Source organism: Sorex araneus, chromosome 10 (genome assembly GCF_027595985.1).
Source record: "Sorex araneus isolate mSorAra2 chromosome 10, mSorAra2.pri, whole genome shotgun sequence".
Lineage (NCBI taxonomy): Eukaryota > Metazoa > Chordata > Mammalia > Eulipotyphla > Soricidae > Sorex > Sorex araneus.
In genome coordinates, this window is record NC_073311.1 from 61,090,192 (window position 1) to 61,113,780 (window position 23,589).

The 23,589-nt window shown below is 46.3% G+C and overlaps 1 protein-coding gene across 1 annotated transcript in view; it reads right to left on the reverse strand.

Annotated features, from left to right (window-relative positions):
• Positions 1-23,589, reverse strand: part of ABCC9 (ATP binding cassette subfamily C member 9) — a 137,911-nt gene that overhangs the window by 23,509 nt on the left and 90,813 nt on the right. Inside the window, exons 29-30 of the mRNA XM_004611277.2 lie at positions 16,576-16,668; positions 12,653-12,755 (exon numbers count right to left, since the gene is read on the reverse strand). Of these exons, the coding sequence (XP_004611334.2) occupies positions 12,653-12,755; positions 16,576-16,668 (196 nt within the window). The remainder of the gene's footprint in view (positions 1-12,652; positions 12,756-16,575; positions 16,669-23,589) is intronic.

A 23,589-nucleotide genomic window follows, 5' to 3' on the forward strand; every position in this document is an offset into this window, starting at 1 on the left:
GTATCTCGTAAGCTACTGTCAACACTCAGTTCTTGTCCAGCTGACCAGTTCCAACTATTTTTGTCTTACGGGTCCCTTCTCTATCTGACCTACTGTCCACCTCACATACCTGTGCTATAATCCCACTATGGACCAGTCGTCCTAGCCCTTGTTTTCTAGGCAAGCGTTTTGAGTGCTCCAGCAAGGCCCCTGCAGAAATTGGCCCCTGGCTAACGTGTTGGTCTGTACTGAGCGTTGTGTCAATTCTGTGCTCAGAGCCTTGGGTACTACGGCTTGCAGTCTTCATGTACGCGAGTAACAGTTATGCCTCCTCCTGAACTATGCACGTGTCCTCAGAGTACTTGAGTTGTCTGTGACTCGATGACAGACTCTTCCTGTTGGGGCAGGAGGGGCCTCCCAAGACATGCTCAGGAGATGCAAATTGCCACTCTTAGTGATACTCAGCTTCAGCTCAGTGCTCAACCCCAGAAGTGCTTAAGGGACCATGTGGTGCCAGGGATCAAGCTTGCATGCCAAGCTGATGAGCCCTCGAGTCCTCCCCCGGTCCCAATAGAAATTCAAAATACTCCCCACAATTCAAAATTTGGAAATTCAAAATATTCCCCAAGGTCCACTGGAAACTCAAAGGAGAGACAGGACACATTTGCCCATTTTTTTACCATTTACGTCCATTGCTACTTCCCAGCATTGTAACATACTGTGATTAAATAGATTACATTTTTTTGTGTGTGCACTGGTGAAGGGATTTGTGTTTGATCATTGTATGACCGAGATTTAAACCCGAAAGCTTTATAACTGTTCTCACGGTGATTCAATAAATAAATTTATTGGGCTGGAGTGATAGCACAGCAGGGAGGGCGTTTGCCTTGCACGCGGCCAACCTGGGTTCGATTCCCAGCATCCCATATGGTCTCCTGAGCACCGCCAGGAGTAACCCCTGTGCATCGCTGGGTGTGACCCCCCAAAATAAATAAATAAATAAATACATTTATTAAAAATAGATTATATTTTAATATATAAGACTAACACAACTTACCATTTGAAAAAGTGACCAAAAAAAAAAAAAACCAAGAAAACCTTGTCATACTGCATACCCCCGAAAGTCGGCAGACTATGGGGCATGAACACTGCAGAGTTATCTACAGTTACATCTCCCTGGGTATGGTCATCTCTAGATAAAGTCATCTCTGATCCTTAATAGAAAAGCATAGCAGGGAACCAGGTAGTAAGACTTTGGTGCCTGTCACGGATGGTCTAACTACACGGAGTCAGATGCAGTTATTCCTTAGATCAGCTCATCTATGTATTTTTCTGCTTCTTTGATCCAAAGGCCCAAGTTGGAGCCAACAACTCCGGAAATCAAACTTGGAGGGGAAAAAAAAGTGGTCCAAGACTTGAAATCAGATCTGGGTTCTAATGCTGGCTTTGCCAACTGCCGCCAAGTGAAGCTGGGTAAGACATTTAAATGCCTTGATGACTTGGTTTCGTTCGGGGAAAGTAGAAATGACACCAAAACGCATGGGAGTTTTGAAAGGGATAAAAATGTTAAACACAGTGAGCTGCACTCCATTTACCAGGAATTCCCATTGCTCCTGGCTGATTTTCAGATGTTTAAAGCGAGCTTAAAAGTTTTTGTGTATCATAAAACATCAAAGTTGAAAACAGACTCTAACATTTAATTTCCTATTAATTCCTATGCTTTTTACAGAGAAGAAAAAAAAAAAAGAATCATGCACTCTAATCCCTGGAGCAGTAAATTCCATAGAAGTAGTAAATATTCTTTGAGTGCTACTTCTGATGTATCCATTTGTTAACAACATGTTATACCCCAATCAGACATTCTTTTTCTTCTTCTTTTTCCCTTAATTTAAAACAATCTCTACCGGGATGTTGTATCCAACTAGTCTGGGCTGTTCATTTATATTTTATTATGACTAACATAATCCCTAAATACATTAAAATCTTTATAACCATATGAATTTTTTGGTTTCATTTCTCTTGAGTAAGCTAAATACTTTCAAAGATATGTTATCAGCTTGTTATCTCCACATTTCTTTTCTAAGTGAAAGAGTCAAAGAGTTTCTTTGATAAATTCCAGAGGGTCCTTTTAGCAGTGTACTCCTGGTTCGAGGTCAGGGAATATACCATTGAATTCTGAGAAATTTCTTCATCCACAACCAGGAGGGACTTCACTTAATCATTTCTGTTCATCTCCCAGTATTTCTTTTTGTTAAAAAAGAGCCCCATCTGTCTTTCATCTCTGCATTCATTTGTCCTCTATACATCCATCTTTAAAGTGTGAATCGGTTCCTATCACTTCCCTGTCTAGGATTAGCAAGACTTTCTGTTGCACTTAGAATCAATTCAGACTCTGATGAGTTACAAAGAGAGACAATGTAAAGAGACCATGTAAAATTGCAGTTAGAACCTGCTCTTCTAACTTCGGAAATTTTTTTCCTGCTCCTCCTTCCAATCTTGGAGAAACACCAACTCCTTCTCCCTATGAGTCTACCTGACGAAAGGCTCGCGCCTCATTCACTTTGACAGATAAAACCATTATTTGATGGAAATAACCATGAGCCAGAGAACAGAGGGTGGCATCTGCCTTGCACGCAGCTGACCCCCGTTAATTCCCAGCATCCCATATGGTCCTCCTGAGCCCCGCCAGGAATAATTCCTGAGTGCAGAACCAGGAGTAACCCTTGAGCATCGCTGGAAATGACCCTCTCACCCCACTCCCCCCCAAAAAAGCCCAAAAGAAAAGAAAAGAAAGGAGCCATGTATGGACTAAGAGTTAGGACTAAGCTTATCAGGGAGGGAGAGGAAAGCGCTCGCTAAATGATGCTCAGGAGGACCTGTGTGGAGTTTGGAGTCTGGAGAGCTGCGGGAGGTCAGTGTGGCCGGTGACGGAGGAGTATGTGGGAGCAGTGACATGGCAGGGGCAAAGGAGTCGACTGGGACAGCTCCCCACATTATGGTACAGGACTCGCATTTCTCCAAGCTCTGCACCTCTGCTGAGACAGCTTGACACTGCAGTTACACTCCTCCAGAACCGTTATAAACACGGCAGCACTGTCATAGCACTGTCGTCCCGTTGTTCATCCATTTGCTCAAGCGGCACCAGTAACGTCTCCATGGTGAGACTTGTTGTGACTGTTTTGGCATATTAAATATGCCACAGGGAGCTTGCCAGGCTCTGCCGTGCGGGCAGGATATCTCGGTAGCTTGAGGGGCTCTCTGAGAAGGGCGGAAGAATCGAACCCGGGTCGGCTGCGTGCAAGGCAAACACCCTACCTGCTGTGCTATCGCTCCAGTCCAGCAGTTTAGAAAGCAATAGGAATGGAAACCAAAACCCAAACCCACACCATTCTGAAGTCATCAAAGTGTCCAGGAAAGCAGGCAGGGTTTAAAAGGTACCGAGAATGTGCAACAGGTGGACTGTCCCCTGGACAAAGTACCTAGAGTTATTTCTGTAGAGATAGTAGGGAGCTTGCCTTGCATGTGGTCAACCTGGGTTCAATCCTGTCTACTCCAGACAGACAGTCCTTTAAGTCCCTCCAAGAGTAACCCTCAGTGCAGAGCAAGGATTAAGCCCTGGAATCACTGAGGAGCCCCCAAAATAATAAAAAAAAAAACAGAAAGTTATTCCTTTAAGAGACTACAGCTACCGTAGCTCCGAGATTCTCCCCCTGACCCAGAGGCCAGCCATGGAGCCAACGCTCTGTCAGGTCACCCCCCCCCCCCCGTAGGAGCTCTGTCTGAGAAGATCCTGTCTGTTTACAAGTTCATTCTCTGTCATCTCTCCCTGGAACCTTGTTTCCAAGAACAGAGCCTGACTCTGAACTCCTGTCATCTCCAGCAATCGGAACTAATGATAATGAATAAAGGATGGGGTAAACTCATTTCCTCAATAAAACATTCACTGAGTTTTTTTTTATATGAGAGAATTAAGATTTCCTCTAGTTATTTTTTTTCCAGGATTCCAAAGAATCATTTAATTCTTCACCAATGCCTTTTCCAGTTTTAAGAGTTAAGCATGTAAAAAGATGACAAAGATACACTATTGATAAGAAGTCTTCTAATGAGTTTAATTCTTCGAACCCCCTGACTGAGAACTGTAAACCAATATTTCTTAGAACACAAGGCTATGCCTCAGTGTGAGGGCTTCTTTGCTTTTCTCAAGTGAAAAACACTCTCAAGCTGTAAGCATTATCATTCAGTGCCAAGTTATTATTTTACTGTTTCAGTTGTGGGGTAAACTCAATAAACACTATTCAGTTGAACCAAATCAATGGGCCCACAGTAAACACGGCTACATCTAAGACTTTGAAACAAGATACCACCAAGTCTAAGTAAATGGAAATTAGACAGCAGACCCCATATAAAAGTTATGTAGGCAGAGCCTGGGCTACGGCTCAGTTGGAGAGGTCATTTTTCTGGGGCTCTGGGTTCAATTCCTAGCACTGAAAAATCAATGTTTTCTTATCTACTTAAATATTAAAAGGAAATATGGACTAGTAGATGCTCAGTCTCTCTTGACATTGAATTTGCTTAGCGTAGAATCCTTACAGTCCAGCTTGGGCTCGAATCCTTATCTGTAGACCCAAATGGTAGCCTTATTCTGGCAACAGGGTCATCAAGAGACATGAAGCTGACGAAGGGACGAACAGAAGGACCTGGTCAGCAAGTGAGCACCTGTGTGTTGTCCAGGTCTCTTTCACACGGGTAATGATTCCAAAGTTCTTCTCAGTTTTCACTATGGTTATTAGATATTATTTTAATTGTTCTTCCAGAAATAAAATATGCCAAAATTAATATATAAAGAAATATTGAGATGTTTTGGGCACCTCAGCATAACAAATGTTCCAGGAAATAATACCCATTTTCCAAAGCTATAACATATTGAAATACATATGTATATGAGTGCCAATATGGCTTAAGTTCACTATAAATAAAAATATTCCTTATCTACCATAACAATATTCCTCATACTTTTTTAAAAAATGAGATACAATTCATATTGACTCCTTACACCGACTTTTCTATTTCTTCCTAGATTATTGCTACTACCCAAAAATTCTTTTTCTGGGAAAGTTTGGGAAATGTCTCGCCAGGAGTTCACGTTGATCTCAGAAGCTGGGGATCTCTTTTGTGCCCAGTGTTTACGGAGAAAGTTCTGAGCAAAATCATCACTGGTCGCTCTGAATGATCGTGGCAGAGTCTCCCGCTTTCCAACTTCCTGTCTTCCTTCTGTGCTTCTCTCTTTTTCACTTTCTTCCGAAACTACCCACACACCTGAGGGGGCCAGTGTGGCTGCTCCAGTGTTTAAACGGCACGCCAGGCCCCTGGTGGTTTCCTTCGGCATATCTGAGAGCTGACAAGGACTGACGGAGGGGGCTGTCCATGTTCCTCTAACGGGCTTCACTGAGTTTTACTTCGTCCATTAACATAACGGCTCTCCAGTGAGCTGACGCGGCAGCTTATTCCCTAGCCCCCAGTGATGGTGGAGTAATTAATCCCCCATCTCCAATTTTTCACATCACTCTTCTAACATTCCGAAGCAACCCAGTATCTCTCTCTCTCCTCCCTCTCCTCTCCTCTCCTCTCCTCTCCTCTCCTCTCCTCTCCTCTCCTCTCCTCTCCTCTCCTCTCCTCTCCTCTCCTCTCCTCTCCTCTCCTCTCCTCCTCTCCTCTCTCCCCTGTCCTCTCCTCCCTCCCCCTCCCTTCCCCCTCTCTTTCTCCCCCCCCCCACCGAAGAGCTCTGATCTAACTTTTGTAGTGATGTCAGTTTCATGGCACATTCGGTCCCATGACCATTCAACTTAGGAAGGTTCGTGGGTGACAAAGTGGCCCTGAAATCACACCTTCTTCCTTTCCCTCTGCGGATGCGTGCACAGGAAAGTAGCTCAAAGGCAACACACTAAGAAAGAAGCCGCAGAAGGTCCAAATAATGCACATGCAGGAGACACGACTCCCAGGGCCCACTGACCCCGTGTTCTCTGTGGCTGAGGCCAGAGGCACCAAGCGCGGCTCCCTGAGAACCTTATCAGTTTTGGGGGTGGAAAAGTACCAGTGATGCAGAGGAAGGAGAGAGGAAACAGGAGCTGCCACATATGGGAATGACCTACTTACAAACAGGCCAACCCCGGGATACTTCCTGTGGAGAGTGATAAAAATCACTCCTGCTGTGTCTGTGAACTTGGCGTCCCTCTGCAGAAGGCCGAGTCCGAGCAGGGCCTCTGGTCAGCTTTCAGGGGACTCGAGGCCTTGGAGGGATCTAGAGAATGGAGATTTCCACCCAGCAGACTGGCCCATGATTAGTGGCCGTGCCGTGTCCCGTGTCGCTCCTTTACTCAGTCCTCAGAGGCCCCAGCCCAGGGAGCACAGGTGTCTGGGAGACTTGGGCTGGTCTCTGGAGGGCACGGTCAGCCCTCCCCGGGGTACAGGGCAGGCAGGAACACACAGGAAGGCTGGTCCTTGCTTCACACAGAGTCTCAAGGTCAAGCTCATGCCTGCAACTCCAACTCGACTCCATGCTTCAGTCTTTTCATTTTAGAGGCGTTTTTTTCTTTCTTCTTCTTCATTTTTTTTGCTTTGGCTTTGTGATGTGAATTTTCTTTTATCCTTTTACCACACAGCAAGACAAAGCCTTGGAAAGACAGCCTCGAGATAGAGTTACACAACTTTCGCAAAGGGAAACAGCAATGCCAAAGACCTGGAACTGTTTAGAGCAGAGGGATGAAGAGAAAGGGCGGGGCCGAGCACAGGGACGTCAGCAGCTTGGGCCCAGCACAGAGGCGAGGGGCGGGGGGGGGGGGTGTCCCTTCCCTAGGCCCCCAGCAGGAAAACAGACCCTCTGCCGCCAAAGACACCCGGTGGTCCGCCAGCCAATTCCATTTATCGTCTTAGATTCTTTTTTTTTTTTCTTTTTGGGTCACACCCAGTGATGCACAGGGGATACTCCTGGCTCTGCACTAAGGAATCACTCCTGGCGGTGCTCGGGGGACCATATGGGATGCTGGGGATCGAACCCAGGTTGGCCGAGTGCAAGGCAAATGCCTTACCTGCTGTGCTATTGCTCCAGCCCCCTCTTTTTAGATTCTTGTCCTTTCTTGATGTGAGTGTGCTGTGACCGTTTATTTCATTTATTTCCCCAATTCAAAATAAGTATGAAATGAACGTGGTGGGTAGGGCCAAGTCTTCCACAGGGAGTACTTTATCCAAAGAAGGAAATACATTGGGATTGATTGAACTCTTTCTCCACATGACCAGGGAAAGAAAGAATTGAAGTAATATATGTATGTATGTATATATATAATAAAGTTTGAGTTGTAAAACATAATTTTTGAGTTAAGCTAATATATATGAATATATATATACATATATATATATATATATATACACATGGACTGGAGCAATAGCACAGTGGGTAGGGCATTTGCCTTGCACGTGGCCGACTCGGGTTCAATTCCTCAGTTCCTCTTGGAGAGCCCAGCAAGCGACCGAGAGTATTCCACCCACAGGGCAGAGCCTGGCAAGCTCCCCATGGAGTATTCAATATGTCAAAAACGGTAACAACAAATCTCACAACGAAGATGTTACTGGTGCCCACTCGAGCAAATCTATGAGCAATGGGACGACAGTGCTACAGTGCATCATATGTATATGCATAAATATATATATACATATATATATACATTGAGACTCTAGCAATAGCACAGCAGGTAGGGCATTTACCTTGCACGCGGCAGACCTGGGTTCGATTCCTTCATCCCTCTCAGAGAGCTCAGCAAGCTACTGAGAGTATCCGACCCACACGCCAGAGCCTGGCAAGCTACCCATGGTGAATTCAATATGCCAAAAACAGTTACAACAAGTCTCACAATGAAGATGGTACTGGTGCCCACTCGAGCAAATCAATGAACAACGGGACGACAGTGCTCCAGTGCAGATATATCCATTTTCAGTAAGAGAGTCAAGATGCTCTGCATTGGGCTCAAGGATCTCCCCCAATTCAACACAGGGCACTTCTGCTCTGATTTTCTTCTCAAGATTTTCTGTCCCATGAGTTTTAGTGGCACGGCTTTGTAAAACTAGAATGGGGAGTGAAGAGAAAAGGCCGAGAAAACTCTGTCCTCCCCCACCTCTCCATTAAGGTTCTGAGTCCATGAATCAGCCCCATCCCGAATCTGGATCAGGAAGACCCGCTGGTCACCCCCGATTTATGCCCTTGCCAGGAAACCGTCCTTGTCCTGCCACTTTAGCCGTGTCTCTGCTCTACAGATCTACGAATCTTTGCTCTAAGCAAAACGGGAGGGAAAGGGATTGCTTGGGCACTGTGGATATGATATAAATGCGACTCTCAAGGTCAAATATAAGTTTTTGCTACTTGTTTCGCTTTTGTTTGGGGGCTGTGCCCAGGACGTAATACTGGTTCTGCACTCGGAGGTCATTTCTGAGTGCGGGACTCAGCCTCAAGTTTCTGCTCCTTTTTTTCCCTTTAAAAAAATAATGGTTTACAAGGGAGCCTGTGTCCAGCTGCGGGGTCAGGGAGCAGCTCACACCCTGGTCTCTGAGGACGTGTATCTCAGCGTTCAGAGTTCTGGCCCGAGATGCATTTATTTCAAAGTGAAGCCTCATCTCCAGTGATGGGGACATGGTTATGGAAGCAGAGTCCTCATGAAGCCACAGTCCAACGGGGACTTCTTGCTGGGGTCATCTGTTTCTTTTTGCAAGACTCCTCGGGCGTGGCATTTATACTCGAGAACAGCAGATTAAGGGGGGGAACTTTCTGTTTCCCCAGAAAAACAGAGGGGCGCATCTGACTGGCTTTCAGCAGAGTCACTGCTTCGAGGGGTGTGTGAATCCACGTCTGCACACAGACATGAAACTTACACAAATGCTACAATACAAGACAGACCATCTGTACACAGGAGTTTGGGGACGTTGACTTCTGCCAGCAGATTCCCTTAAAACTTTGCGATGAGCATGCTTCTTACCACAGTTTAGCTCTTCGGCTCGGAAATAGAAACCAAATAGCTCTTAATGGCTCATATTGGTTTTGGCTAGTAACGAGACAGGATGGCACGTCTTGGAAGGTGGATGATGCACAGCAAACAAAAGATGCAATAATGGATGTCGGTGGGACTCGTGAAGATGGACGTGGTGCCCACGTGAGCTCCGAAGCTGACAGAGCTAATGGAGCTACCGCGGACGCTATGGGCAGCATGAGAATGAATAAGGGTGCAGCTTGGCACTGCCACTGTGAGCAGGTCCCGGCACTGAGCGGGCACCCAGGTTCCCACCACGGGAGGCCAGATAAGGCAACTTGCTGCCGGCAGGGCGTCCCGGTCACCATTTCTTTCCCAGACCAGCCAGTGCCACCAGCGCCACCTACAGCATATTGTGGAGGGAAAATCTCCCTGAGCACCAACTGTGGAGCCACCAGGGATGGGGGCGTGTGCTACAGTGGTGGATGTGGCCCCTCCAGAGCACCCAAGCTGCAAATGGTAACAGCCCTGCCCTTGGTCCTGCTTCCTGGCGGGGCCACAGCTGCCTCTGACCCATGTCAGAGGGCACGGTGCCACCTGGACACGGGGCGTGCTGATCCCTGAAAGGGCATCAGCAGCCTCAGGGTGTCCTTAGCCTTCCCGACACCCTCAAATCACATGCTATGCCTCTGGCCAGACTCCAACAACTTAGGATCAAGTTTTCCAAGAAATTAAACCGCCAGAAGTTAGGTATGTGGGAACCACATCCACAAACCACCTCTGGCTCAGCTACCCAAGCTCATTTATTGGCCTGCTCCAGAGACCCATGAATAAATCTCGAAAGAGATCAAAAGCTGCAGCTAATCTCGGACCGGCACAAGGCTGAATTCACTGGGGTAGATTTGAGGGGTGAGGGTTAGCCTGGTGTCCACCCAAGCAGCTCCTTCGGAAGCCTCTTGCTCCCACAATCCAAACTGCCCTTGGCTACAGTCTTGGGACCGATCTCACTGAGAAATTAATCTTCTGAAAATTTGGATATGTGGGTTCTGTGACTGAAATCTCCAGGCTTTCTCATGGTGGATGGGCTACCCCACCCCACCTCCCTGTACCTCTAGAAGCCCCAGCAGTCACATCCACACCCCAAAGCTGCTACTCAGTTAAATAGTTATTCCAGATGTCCCGATAAAAATAATGAATGCCCTAAAAGTGTACAATGACCTCTTAGTACCTGTACTGCAAACCATAATGCACAGAAGGAGAGTGAGAAAGAAGAAAGATGCCTGCCATAGAGGTGGGCAGGAGGTTGGGGGTGGGAGGGCCAGTGGGAGGGAAACTGGAGACGTTGTCCTGGGAAATGTGCACTGGTGGAGGGATGGGTGTGGGAACATTGGGTGACGGAAACCCAATCATAAACAGCTTTGTAATGGTCTGGCTCACAGTGATGCAAAAAAAAAAAAAAGGGGGGGGGTATAGAGGGAAAGTGGGTGGAAAAAAATGGATGTCATTGGTATACAAGCAATATAAGGAATGGCAGCTCCTGTCCTGAGTTTCAAATGTTAGTACTTTCATTTTCTCTAGCAGGAGCAAGACTTTACTTTTTAATTTGTTTCAGGGGACACACCCAACAGTGCCAGCTACCCCCAAGCAATGTTGGTGGACAGTGTGGTGTCCGAGACTGGCCCTGAGGCTCCCACCTGCAATGCACAAGTCCCATCTGCAGTCCTCCTAAAACTCCTTACGGGGGAATAGATAATGGGGAGTCGGACTGCCTTTAGCATCTGTGATGTTGAGGGACTGGAGAGTCCATTGAAGAGAGCCCAGCTGGACTCTGACTACTCTTCCTCCGCCCCCCCCTCCCCCCGCCCAGTTTTGGTGATCGGGACACACCGATATCCCACCTTCTGGCTATGAGAATAATTATCTCATTTGCTTGAAGAATCTCCAGGGCAGGAGAAACTGCCCTGCTGAACCCACAGCGACCTAGAGAGTATTTCCTACCCACAAGCCAAGTGTCTATTTAAAATGTGGAAGACAAATTGGTATATTATGAAGTACTTTCCACATCAATACTGCTCTTGTGGGAGATAAGAGAATCAACTGTGCAAACTAGACAGACACCATACCAGCTAGAGCTCATGGGGGCGGGGGGGGGGGGCGAGGCAAGGTCTGTCTTCCTCCTCCCATCCAAACGTCTAAGATTTTAAGTTGGGTTCCTTCGTTTCAACCACCTCGGCTTTTCCTTTTCTCTCTGCCCCCTTAGGTCTGTGAAGTCTTGGACGATTTGGTCTGCATGCGCTCGGGACCCTTGCGAAAGCAGCAAGAGTGAGGTCTTAGAGTAGCACAGACGATCTCTTCTGACTGCAAACTCACTACTGAAGTTGCTCATTCTTTTTTGCTTTTGTTTTTGTTTTTTGCTTTTTTGGGTCACACCCGGCGATGCACAGGGGTTACTCCTGGCTCATGCACTCAGGAATTACTCCTGGCGGTGCTCGGGGGACCCTATGGGATGCTGGGATTTGAACCCGGGTCAGCCGCGTGCAAGGCAAATGCCCTACCCACTGTACTATTGCTCCAGCCTGAAGTTGCTCATCCTTAACTGCAGATCACACGGACCAGTGTGCACTCCCTTTTGGGGGGGGGGTGGTCCCATCTCCATTCATTTCTTTCTTCACCAACCATCCCTACATCAAATGCCTTTCTCATTTGTGTCGGGTGGTGTATGCATGCTCAGTGGCTCTGTGACTGGGAGTCAGCCCCAGCAACCCTCGGGGACCAACAGTGCAGGAAATCAAACTGAAGTCAACTGCATTCAAGGTGAACAGCTTATCTCTCGTACTATCTCCCCCACCACTCAAACAAATCTAAGAATTCAACTCAGGGGTCTGTACTGTTTACTTTAAATTCTAACCCCATGAGTTAATCCCTTTATTCCTATTTTAAAGATGAGGAACTGTGTTTCACATTGATTTTTTTTTTTTTTTTGCTTTTTTTGGTCACACCAGCAATACCCAGGGGTTACTCCTGGCTCTACACTCAGGAATTACTCCTGATCAGGCTTAGGAGACCATATGGGATGCCGGCGATCGAACCCGGGTTGGGCGTGTGCAAGGCAAACACCCTCTCCACTGTGCTATCGCTCTGGCCCTCACATTGACTTCCTAAGTCTGCGCCACACCAGAACCTGTGCCCTTGCTCCTTAGCACCCACTTCAGAGAGACCAGAGGATTCATGACCGTTTGGTTTTGTTTCGTTTTTTTAACGTTTTGTGCCCTCGGGGCCCCCCTCCGAGTCCCAACGTGGGAAGCGTTCTCCTCCAGCCCAGCCAGCTCTGTGGAGGAAGGGAATACATCTGTCCACTTGTCAAAGATGCTCTTTTGGAAAAAAAGAATATTCAAGTTATACAAATATTTACGGTTCCATTAACTCATGTAATCTGGAGACTAATGAACACAAAATGAATTTTTGCTCCGGGAGCTATTTGTCTTGCCATTAGCGAAAACATGAAGACTATTTCATCTGTAACATAAACAAGCCGGAGCTATTTTCAAGGGCAGAAAACGTGAAGCCGGAGCCGAGTGCCGGTGGCAGGCTGACTGCTCTGCTCTCTCTCTGCCCCAGGCCTCTCCTCCGGGCTCCATTTCGAAATCACGGAACGAACGTACCGTTCTGACCTCCAGCCATCTGTTGGCAGCCGAGAGAAATAAGTAGGCAATGTTGTTTGTGTCCGTCAGTTCCAGCATGCGTTGCTTAAATCTCGTTTCATGCCTGCAGAAAACAAAAATATTATGACGTTCGCCACCCAACGGGAGAAATAATAAGAACCAGAAACACTTACTACTACACAATTGACTCAACACGGTGACAAAGTGACAGGATGCGATGACTGGTCAATGGGCTCCTACCCCAGGATCAGGGCCAGCTGCTACCACCACGCTCCTGACACTCTTCAGAGAGAAGCGGGGGGAGGGGGGAGGGCACACGCCCTGCTACAAGAAGGAACCTGTCCTCCGCTCCTTCTCTTTGTTGTTCTGTTTTGACAATGGGCTGGGGTTGCACATGTGGTTGTAGTGCTTATGGCGGGGATGGGGGGTGGGGGCACACATGTTTCCTTGCGGTGCTCAAGCTCATGTGACTGTGCACCTGAGATCATATTCCCTGTGGCTGCGGGGTTAGGGGCTCCAGACGGCAGATGCGGTGACCTTGCTGGGTGCAGGTGGGTGCACCAGGAATCAAACTTGGGGTCTCATGCTTGCAGGCACTTTCTTTTTTTTTTACTTTTGGGGTCATACCCTGCAATGATCAGGGGTTACTCCTGGCTCTGCACTCAGGAATTACTCCTGGCAGTGCTCAGGGGACCATATGGGATCCTGAAGATCAAACCCAGGTCAGCCATGTGCAAAGCAAACGCCCTTCCCACTGTACTATCACTCCGGCCCAGTACTTTCAACACTGAATCACCTCAGGGTCCCCGAAGAGTGTATGGACAAAGTCCTACACAGGACCGATCCATGAACTTCCACATAATCATTGAAACTGTAGAGGCCAAGTATGGCATGTGTTGCAAGGGCTTTGCCAAAACCAGAACAAGCTGCATGGAGCTGTGATGTACACCCCACCTATTCTCTAAGGCATTTACTCTCCTTTCCCCAAAGGCACAGTTGTATTTGGGTGAAGGAGGTTAGACTAGACCCAGACAAGACAGGAAACTGTGATTTTGATTCAGGCAAGTATGTACTTCTCTCATTTTCCTTGAAACCAAAGAATGAAATGAGTTTAATGAGAAGTAAAGCGTGGAGTACCACTGGAGAAGGAGGAAATTTTCATTAAATAACATCATTTATGCCAGCTAAAGGCAGTCATTGTAGGAAGGAACTCTTGGGTGTGCAACACTTATGGGGTTCTGGGTCACATACAGTTTAGATATTGATTCCTGATAAAATTAAGCTTAATTCCTAATATATTCTGGCATATGTTGATCTTAATATACTAAGTATATATTCTGGCCAAATTCTGTGACCCATATTACAAATAAAACATCTAAATGTAAACCTCATTCATCTGAAGATGTGGTCCAATCTCTGATAGAAATACATGCTATAAGGATGAAAATCATTTCTAAATCACACGCAAAAAATAGCCTGTTCTTTTCTCTGTTATTTTCCTGGAATGACAGAGATAATGAAAAGTTGGATAACATAATCAAAATAATGGTTGGCAGTGTGGAGGCAATACAAAAATTAAAATGTGGTTTATACAGTCTCCACCATGCGGGTTTGTCTTACAGAGAGCTCAGTCTCTGCATTATGTTGACAAGGAAGAGCTGAATGTGTCTGACAGTCCTGTAGCACTTCTTTTTTGGATAAAAGATGGTCTCATCTCCACCCCTGCACTTCTTTTTTGATAAAATTTAGTCTCTCACCCCTCACCCCTGCACTTCTTTTTGATAAAATACTATCCCAAGCCTCCTATTCCCATCTTTAAAAAAATTTACAATATATTATAGTTACCCCTCACTTACATAAAAAGAAATTGAGGTGATGTATGGAGTGTTCCCTTGGCCCGTGAAGACATCTCTATAGGCCAGTAGAAAGCAGATATTTGGGGGCTGGAGCGATAGCACAGCCAGTAGGGCATTTGCCTTACACGTGACTGACCCGGGTTCGATTCCCAGCACCCCATATAGTCCCCTGAGCACCGCCAGGGGTAATTCCTGAGTGCATGAGCCAGGCGTAACACTTGTGCATTGCCCAGTATGGCCCAAAAAGCAAAAAAAGCAGATATCTGATATCTATCCAATCAATCTAATCACTCCAATATGCCAAACCAGATAAATAAAATAACTGAGTCAGACAGCAACATATGACCTACAGTAATCAAAGGAGTCAGTGACCCTCAGTGGGTGTATGTATGGAACCTTGACCCCCGAGCCAGGCACAGAAGAAACTGTATTGACCTGCAATACAGTGGGGAATGGGGGGCCCGTCCCAGAACACAAATGCCCCTGTGCAGTTTCCTGTGGAGAGGGAGAGAGTGAAAAATGGAATGGGACAAGGAAGGGCTCATGGGCATGGGATTCACTGTGACAGTCCAGGTGTCTTGTAAAGAGGCTTTTGCAGGGTCATTATCCCTGTCCTTGGAATGCTTCATGGAGTTTCAGCCATTCATTCTGAACCACCTGGGGAGCGCCAACTCAAGCACTGGCACCACACAGGGACAAGGCGGCCCCTGAGCTCCAGAGAAGCCGACCACGCCCTCCCACCAGCCCCATCCACTCCATCCTGCATACACCTTAGGGTAGGGGGCGGTTTCCACAGAGCAGCGCACCCACGTCAGGAAACGGAGTGGTGGGTGAGAAGGAAGAAAGGGGAAGTGAGGGACCACAGTGGGGGTCCGGGCGATGGTGGCAGGGAGGGTCTGAGGAATGAGCGGAATCTCCCAGGTCAGCAAGGGATGAAAGAAGCCAGAGGAGCAGAATCGATACAAGCAAAAGTCACAGAAGAGAAAACCCAGAATCCTTAGGGGCTCCAGGCAGGGACCCTCCTAGAGTGCAGAGGGCGGGAGGAATTAGGGTCGGGGACAACTGGGGGCAGAGTCAGTGAGCCCCTCCGAGAGAGCCCCGAGCCCTTGCCTCCGTCCCAGGATCCTGGGGCGCCGGGGCAGGCCCGTCCTCTCCCCGGAGCTCGGGGCTGTTTTTTTCAGATCCTCTCTTAGAGAGTTTGTAAATGGAATTGGCCAGGAGCAGCAGAGAGAGCGGAGGGGTGGAAACCCAGTGAACATTCTTTCTGTGTGTTTCTATTTGGCAAGCAACCTTCTGTTTTCCTAATGGAAACTTTGACACACTCCGCCTGCATCTTTTCATCCACATCCAGCTCATCTTCTGAACATTCTTAGACCTTTATTCTGTCAGACCAAAAAAATAAAAAAAAGTAGGAAAGGTCACAGAAATCTCAGTCTAATTTAACTGTGATACTTTCGTGGTAACGCTCACTTGAGGGAGTTCGCGGGTGCCTGGGAGTAGACCACGAACCCTGAGGAAAAGGGAGGAAAAGCAGCCTCAGTGAATCCGAACTTTCCAAGAGTGCACAGGACTCTGGGGGCCTCGGAGAGCCTGAAAGAAAGGAATTAATGGACAGGGAAGAACCGCTGACCATGAGCACCAAATGTACAGATCTGAGAAGAGCAGCCACAGTATAGCCAGCTCCACGTAGTCGACCGTCGGTTTGGAAACGTCGACATTAATGCTTTTAACTTTCAGAAAGAATCAGAGTGAACCTGAAACAGGTACTTCTCCCCTAGAAGTCAGATGTACTTCTACATCTTCCGGCCATAACTCAAGCCCACATGCTCTGTTCTGCTCACAGTGAGCTAGAATATCCCTCTAGTGTAAGACCCGAGTGTAGATTCTGCCCGAATGTCTAGATTTCATTATGAAAGTCAATTCCGCTCATCTATTGCCCCATTTTCCTTACTCCCGGGTAAGAGCGTTGCCAAGTGCAAAGTGGGCATCTAAGATCTAGTAGCGACGATCATGGATTCATAGATAGGTATTTGTGGATGATTCAGCCATGCAAACACGCTTGCCCACCTAAAGGCTCGGATGGTGGTGAGTCCTTCAGCTGTTTCTGAGAAGTGGCAGAGCAGAGGGAGCTGGGTGCTGTCATCAAGTTCCTGGAGGTCCCTGGAACAGAGCAGAAGGCCGTTAGGGATGTCCCGTGCACCAGGGTGCAGAGAACACTGTTTATTCTTAATTCAGGCCATTTAAAAAAATGATCCTACTTTCAATCTGGTACCCAATTAACACAAACTGTAATAGCTCTCGTTTAAAGAAGAATGGAACCATAGGTTCACAAGGAGTCTGAGTCCAGGCTGGACAGAGATCAGCTGTGGGTAATAGTTAAGGTAAACCACTATGCAGACCCAGCAGAAAGACAATTCACTCAAACCTAGGAGACAGTGATATTCTCCTTTGAGCAGGTGGAGTTTAGGCCAAGTCATAAGCATGAGGAGGATTCAACAAAACACTTTCCAGTCCAGGGCATGGCACTCAGCACAGAGAACAAATTCTAGCAAGTTCTTTAAGGCTGAACATAGAGTCCTTTGTGATGCTATATTCAGGACTAGAATTGTAGGGAATCCTGATCCAGTTGGGAAAAAAGGAGTAGAAGTGAGATGGTCTGTTCTGTGCTATAGACACATAATTTGGAGCCCTTCTAAAGGATGAAAGAGAGAGGCAGGATAATCTGTAGACAGAAATGTTTGAATTGTTCTGAATAAGAGACATGAGTACGGCTGGCCTGCATGCAGCCAACATGGGTTTGATGCTTGGAACCCAGATGGTCTTTGGAGCCCTGCCAGGAATAATCCCTGCGTGCAGAGCCAGGAATCAGCGGGTGTGGCCCCCAAACAAAAAATTTCAAAGTCCTGAATTAGTGTGAAGTTTGTGAGAATTAAATAGGGGAGAATAGTGAGGAATGAGGAAGTCTTCTGGAAGTCGACTTCCAAACTGCTATGACCAAGAGTTGGGAAAAAAAAAAGAAAGTTGAACATGTCGTGACCCTATGCACAGGTCCTCCAAGGAACTACATGTGAGTGATGCTGAATGGACATTTTCTGGACAAGCCCCTGGACCTGACACTGACCCAAACTCAGTCACACTCAGGAAGCTTTTCATTCACCGTGTCAGCTCAGATTTGTTGAAGAGAGATTAGAAACGATGCCATGTGTTTCAAAATATCCCTCCTTTCTTGTTTTCCATGATTTCCTCCCTGCCCTTCATGAGGTTTTTGAGATAGAGAAAAGTAAAGCGTCATCCCGGTCATTCAACCAGTCTGATGGACACGGTGACATAATTAATTTTCAACAATTGGTTGAAAATTAATTGGTTGATTGGTTGAAAATACCTTGGTTCAATCTGGGCAGCTTGTGCAGCTACCAAAACAAACATTTCTTTTTTTTTTTCTTTTTGGGTCACACCCAGCGATGCTCAGGGGTTCCTCCTGGCTTTGCACTCAGGAATTACTCCTGGCGGTGCTTGGGGGACCATATGGGATGCCGGGGATCGAACCTGGGTCAGCCGCATGCAAGGCAAACGCCCTACCCGCTGTGCTATCACTCCGGCCCCCAAAACAGACATTTCTAAGATTCACTCACCTCTCCCAGAGGAAGGGAGGGAATGAGAGGTGGGAGGAGAAAAATGACTCTGGAGGGAGGGGAAGAGTCTGCCATTTTCACAAACTAAGGCACTCTCTGTGAACTCGACACAGCAACAGGTGGCCACCACACTGAGACCAACAGAGGAGGGAGCTTTGTTTATGGGACTGGATTTTAGGGAGCCAGAAAAGGTGAGGGCCCCAGCGTGAGTGTGTGTTCCCGTAAGTGGGGACACTTAGTTTCAGAGCTAACCACACGTTTGGCCTTTGGTTTGAGATATTTCAACTTTCCTGGCATTTCCTGTTGAGTCTCCCACTGAAATGCTCTTGGGTGTTTACAAAAGAGTTTGCCATCCGAGCTTCTTATCATTTTTGAGTCCTGGAGAGCCCCAAAATTTAGATTCTTGAGGTGACACAGAGCCAGTGCTGGAAGTCATGGGCACGTGGTGGCGGGGACACGAGTAGCTCTGCACATCAAGACCATAAATGTCAACTATTGTGACCATGTTATGAAAGCTACAAAAGTATCAGCAGCAGCAGCAGCAGCAGCCATAGATTCGATCTGTCTGAAAGATTGAATATCGTGTAATTGTCACATTTGTTAACTTGAGGGTGATTTTCAGTAGAAACTGTATACAATCCCTTATCAATGTCAATTCTTTGCAAAACTGGTCATTCCACCTGTGGTTTGCTACCATAAAATGCTGTATTTTATTATTATTATTATTTTGGCTTTTTGGGTCACACCTGGCGATGCACAGGGGTTACTCCTGGCTCTGCACTCAGGAATTACTCCTGGCCATGCTCAGGGGACCATATGGGATCCTGGGATTTGAACCCGGGTCGGCCGCATGCAAGGCAAACGCCCTACCCGCTGTGCTATCTCTTCAGCCCCAAAATGCTGTATTTTAACAGATGGAATACATCTGAGGTCCAGTGAGGTTTATCATCTTTTTTAAAAAGATGATACATCTGGGCAATGATACGGCTGGGGTTTGAAGGCAGATCTAGCTGCAGAGTTCGTACCTCAGCCACACAAAGAACAGGCAAGCCAGACGTCTGTGAAATGGACCACACTTACATGTTGGTGGGGGTGGGGGTGCGCTCTCTGTTTTTTTTTACTTAAGGAAGGTAGATTTCTAAGGGTGTGGGAGATCCGAGTAATCTTTTTCTGAGGCGGGGGTCAAGTAAGTTTGGGAGATTCTGGTACAGTCTGAATTTGGGTTTCACCACTTAGCTGTGTGACCTCTGGCAAGACATTTCTCTGCCCATCTTTTTCATATGCTACTGAGCTAGTAAAATGATCTACTACATGACTTGTTCTGAAATTAAAATGAGAAAAGTGCATGCAAACTTATCAGCAGAGTAACTGACATACCAATTATGCAATAAACATTAGTTATTGCTACTAATAATATTGATGGCACAAATACAAGAGAGCCACATAAAGAAACACTAGATAAACCCCACGGTGATTCACTAAGAAAAAAAAAAAAAACACCAGATAAAGAGATTCTATTTCCCCCTAGAGTATAAAAAAGGAAATTTGGAGCTAGACACCCAGGTATGGTTCCTAACCTCTTTTTTGCTATACTAAACTATACTTCCTTCCTACGTAATTTTTAAACACTAGTCCACACATAATAATAACTAGGACAGTAATTAAAGAACTTGAAAAATGAAACTCACACAGAGAAGTAAAGTAATCACTGAACAAAAGAATAGTAGCATTACCTGACTCCACGCCAGGCTGTTTTCACTCAGGGTGCCCCAGAGGGGAGCGGATGAGAACCCTCCCTGCCCTAAGGACCCAGCCCCGGAAGCCGACCTCCACTACCCAACCGCCAATATGCTCCAGGCCGCTTTCTGGACACATTATAAGACACTTCATACCCATTTTCCATAATCACCACACCATAATTGATGGAGATCAGACAGTAGGCAACAAATCATAGAGAGTAATATATATTACTCTCTATGCAATATATATACTACATATATACTATATACTACATATATACTACATACATATGCAGTATATATACATATATACATATATGTGTATACTACACACACACACACACATATATATATATATATATATATATATATATATATATATATATATAGCAGAGCCTGGCAAGCTACCCGTGGCGTATTTGGTATGCCAAAAACAGTAATGATAGGTCTCATTCCCCTGACCCTGAAAGAGCCTCCAATCATTGGGAAAGACGAGTAAGGAGAGGCTGCTAAAATCTCAGGGCTGAGTGTGATAGAGACATTACTGGTGTCCGCTTAAGTAAATCGACAAACAACAGATGACAGTGATAGAGTGACACAGTGATTTTAGCAGACACTACCAATGCTTACAAATTACTCTCTTGATGAACAGAATTCACAATTCTGACTTCTATTGGGCTAGAAATGCTTTATCTAACATTTGCACTTTGCATTGCTAACAAAGAAGTACATAACTCAGGTAAGCCATGACTGTTTGATATGAATGATCCCAAAGAGAGAATTCCTCTGGAAACAGCCAGCAGAGATAAAGCAGCGGTTAAATATATCTTTTTTTTTTTTTTCTCCCTGGGACCATCTCAACAACATCAGCACTGCACTAACAGCAGAGGTGAAAGGGGGAGATTTGATGGCTGCTTCTCTCATTCAGTCTGACTTGCTACACAAAAAGGAGGAAGAGTGAGGCTGGGAGTCAAACCTCTTTTATTCTGAACGAGAACCCCAACTGTCAAAGGATTCTGCTTCACAGCCTCCAAGGGAGAAACAACGTGTGTGTGTGTGTGTGTGTGTGTGTGTGTGTGTGTGTGTGTGTGTGTGTGTGGAGACAAATCCCTCACCCAAATAGATTTGGGGAGCAGGGTTAGGTCACACCTGGTGATTCTCAGGGGCTCTTTCTGGCTGTGCTCAGGAGTAACCTGAGTGCTCAGGGGATCACATATGGTGCCAGAGATTGAACTAGGCTTAGCCTCACGGAAGGTAAGTGCCTTACCTCCTCTACTCTCTCTGGGCCCCCCAATTGATTTTTAAATTTAGAAACATCTTATGATCTACTCAGTTTCCTACCGAGAATCCTGCCTCTTCTCTCAATGTCCCTCTCCTTTTCATATTCTCTATTCAAGTCCTGTGACATGTTTTCAGCTCACTGAGTAAACTCGGAATCTGCCTTCCTAGCCCAGAAAAGTCCACAAATAAGAGCTATTTTAATCTACATTTTATCTCCTCCAAAGATAGTAAGTTCTTGAGAACAGGTGTTTGTCATGTCAGGCTCTTCATCAGTCACAGAACTTACCCGAGTGAGTGTTTAATAAGTGGATGTTGAAATGAAGTGATTCTTGCCATGATATAAAATGTACTGTAATATCTATGGCAGGAATTCAGAGATACATAAAAAAAAATCCAAGACAATTTGTATTACTGATGCTTCATTTAATTATTCCACATTTCCTCAAGTCGCAAATCCTATATTTACACAAGAATTCTGAGTTCATGCCTATGCTCTGTGTAGATGTGTATGAAATGATCTAATCTGAACAGATCTAATCTCCCAAAGTGACAGGACTCCTAGCAGACATTCAAGATCATTTTACACTCATCACTCTGATTCATCTTTTTCTTTTTTCTTTTTGGATCACATCCGGCGATGCTCTACACTCAGTTATTACTCCCGGCGGTGCTCGGGGGACCATATGGGATGCTGATGATAGAACCAGGTCAGCTGCATACAAGTCTAATGCCCTCCCTGCTGTACTACCACTCTGACCCCGACTTATCTCTTTTGAGGGGGTCGCCTCCCAAGAACAGGGGCATATTCCCAGTTATGTTTAGATGGCTCAATGTTCAGGGCTGGCAATGCAGCTCAGCTGGGAGCCGTGAAGGCTGCACCCAGCAGTGCTGGGGGTCCCTGAGGTGCCCAGGGTCAAACTGGGATCCCACATCTGCCCCTGACGAGCTCCCCAGCCCTGATTGTCACTTTGACCTTTTATACTGCTACTCATTGTGTTTTACAAATTTGTGTTTTGAACATGTGAAAACATCTGATTCCCCCCACCGCCCAACTCAGGAACCATAAAAGCAATAGATCAGTTATCCTTCGGGACTTTGGTTTGTAAGTTTCCTGTCAGTGCCATGTTCAAAGAAAGGACCAGGGAATGCAAGGTGTGGAAGAGTCTGAATATTCAAAACTTCATAGACCAGCCCATGTGTGTTAATGGGCTACTTTGGACTCAGAGAGGTAATGAAAGTGACAATTAGAAAACACCTCCCAATTAAACAGGGTATCAGGATAGGTTTTACCGCGTTATAAGGGGCTGCATTTCCACATGCTTTGCATGAGGGAGCCCTGGGTTTAATCCCCCAGTGGGGGCCCCCGCGTCCCGTGCCCACCCGCGGCAGCGGGACAGCTCGGAGCACCCCCGCCCCGCCGGCCAGGTCCCAATCATTCGCCCACCGCGCCTGATCCCGCCCTCCCGTGTCTGAACAGGTTAGGGGCGTGTCCTGTCATTTGGGGGCTTGGCCTCAAAAGTGGGCGTGGCCTGTTTCCGGAGCGGTGGCCGCTAATGCAGCCGCAGATATTTTTCTTACTATTCCATGCATTGTCCTTTGGCTACAATTGATTGAACCCATTCCTCCGAAGAACTCCCTCATCATCTTAGTTACTATATGTTGATACTCAACTAACCTAGCCTATCCTAACTTCACAAAAACTGTCAATGAACACATCAACTTGCACAGAAAAGTACTTTGGCAAAAGAGCATAGCCAAAAATCTTTAGTCGAGGTTCCTCCCAAGTTAACGAGAGCTCCAGATAGTAAAGCCCATAACAACATGAAGAAACTGAGAAAATCCCCACCACTAGGAGAGAGCCAAGAAAATATCTCACTAACCTCAGCAGCGACCTCCCAGAAATACACCCTCCTCTCAGATAGAGAATTCAGAGAGGAAATTGTCAGGATGATTCATGAACTCAACACAACTATGGAACGAACATCCAATAAATTAAGGGAGGATATGGATGCCGCGTTGGAACGCTCCACCAAGATAATCCAGGAAGAAATAAGAGCAGAAATTTCAAAGCTACGAACAGAAGTCACACAACTAAAAGAATCAGTAGATGAAATGAAAAACTCCGTAGGAGCCCTCAGTAGTAGAATGACTACAGCCGAAGACAGAATCAGTGAGCTTGAAGATGAGCTGCACAAAGCATATAGACAACAGCAAATAATGGCAAAAGACCTCAAAATGGCTCTAGAGCGAGTTAGAGTCCTAGGGGACGACCTCAGGAGAAACAACATAAGAATCATGGGAGTGCCGGAACCACACGGAACCAATCCCAATGAAAAAAACACCATTAAAGACATCATTGCTAAAAAATTCCCAGAGCTAAAGAATGTGGACATCCAGATACAAGGAGTCCGAAGGGTGCCAGCTAAAAG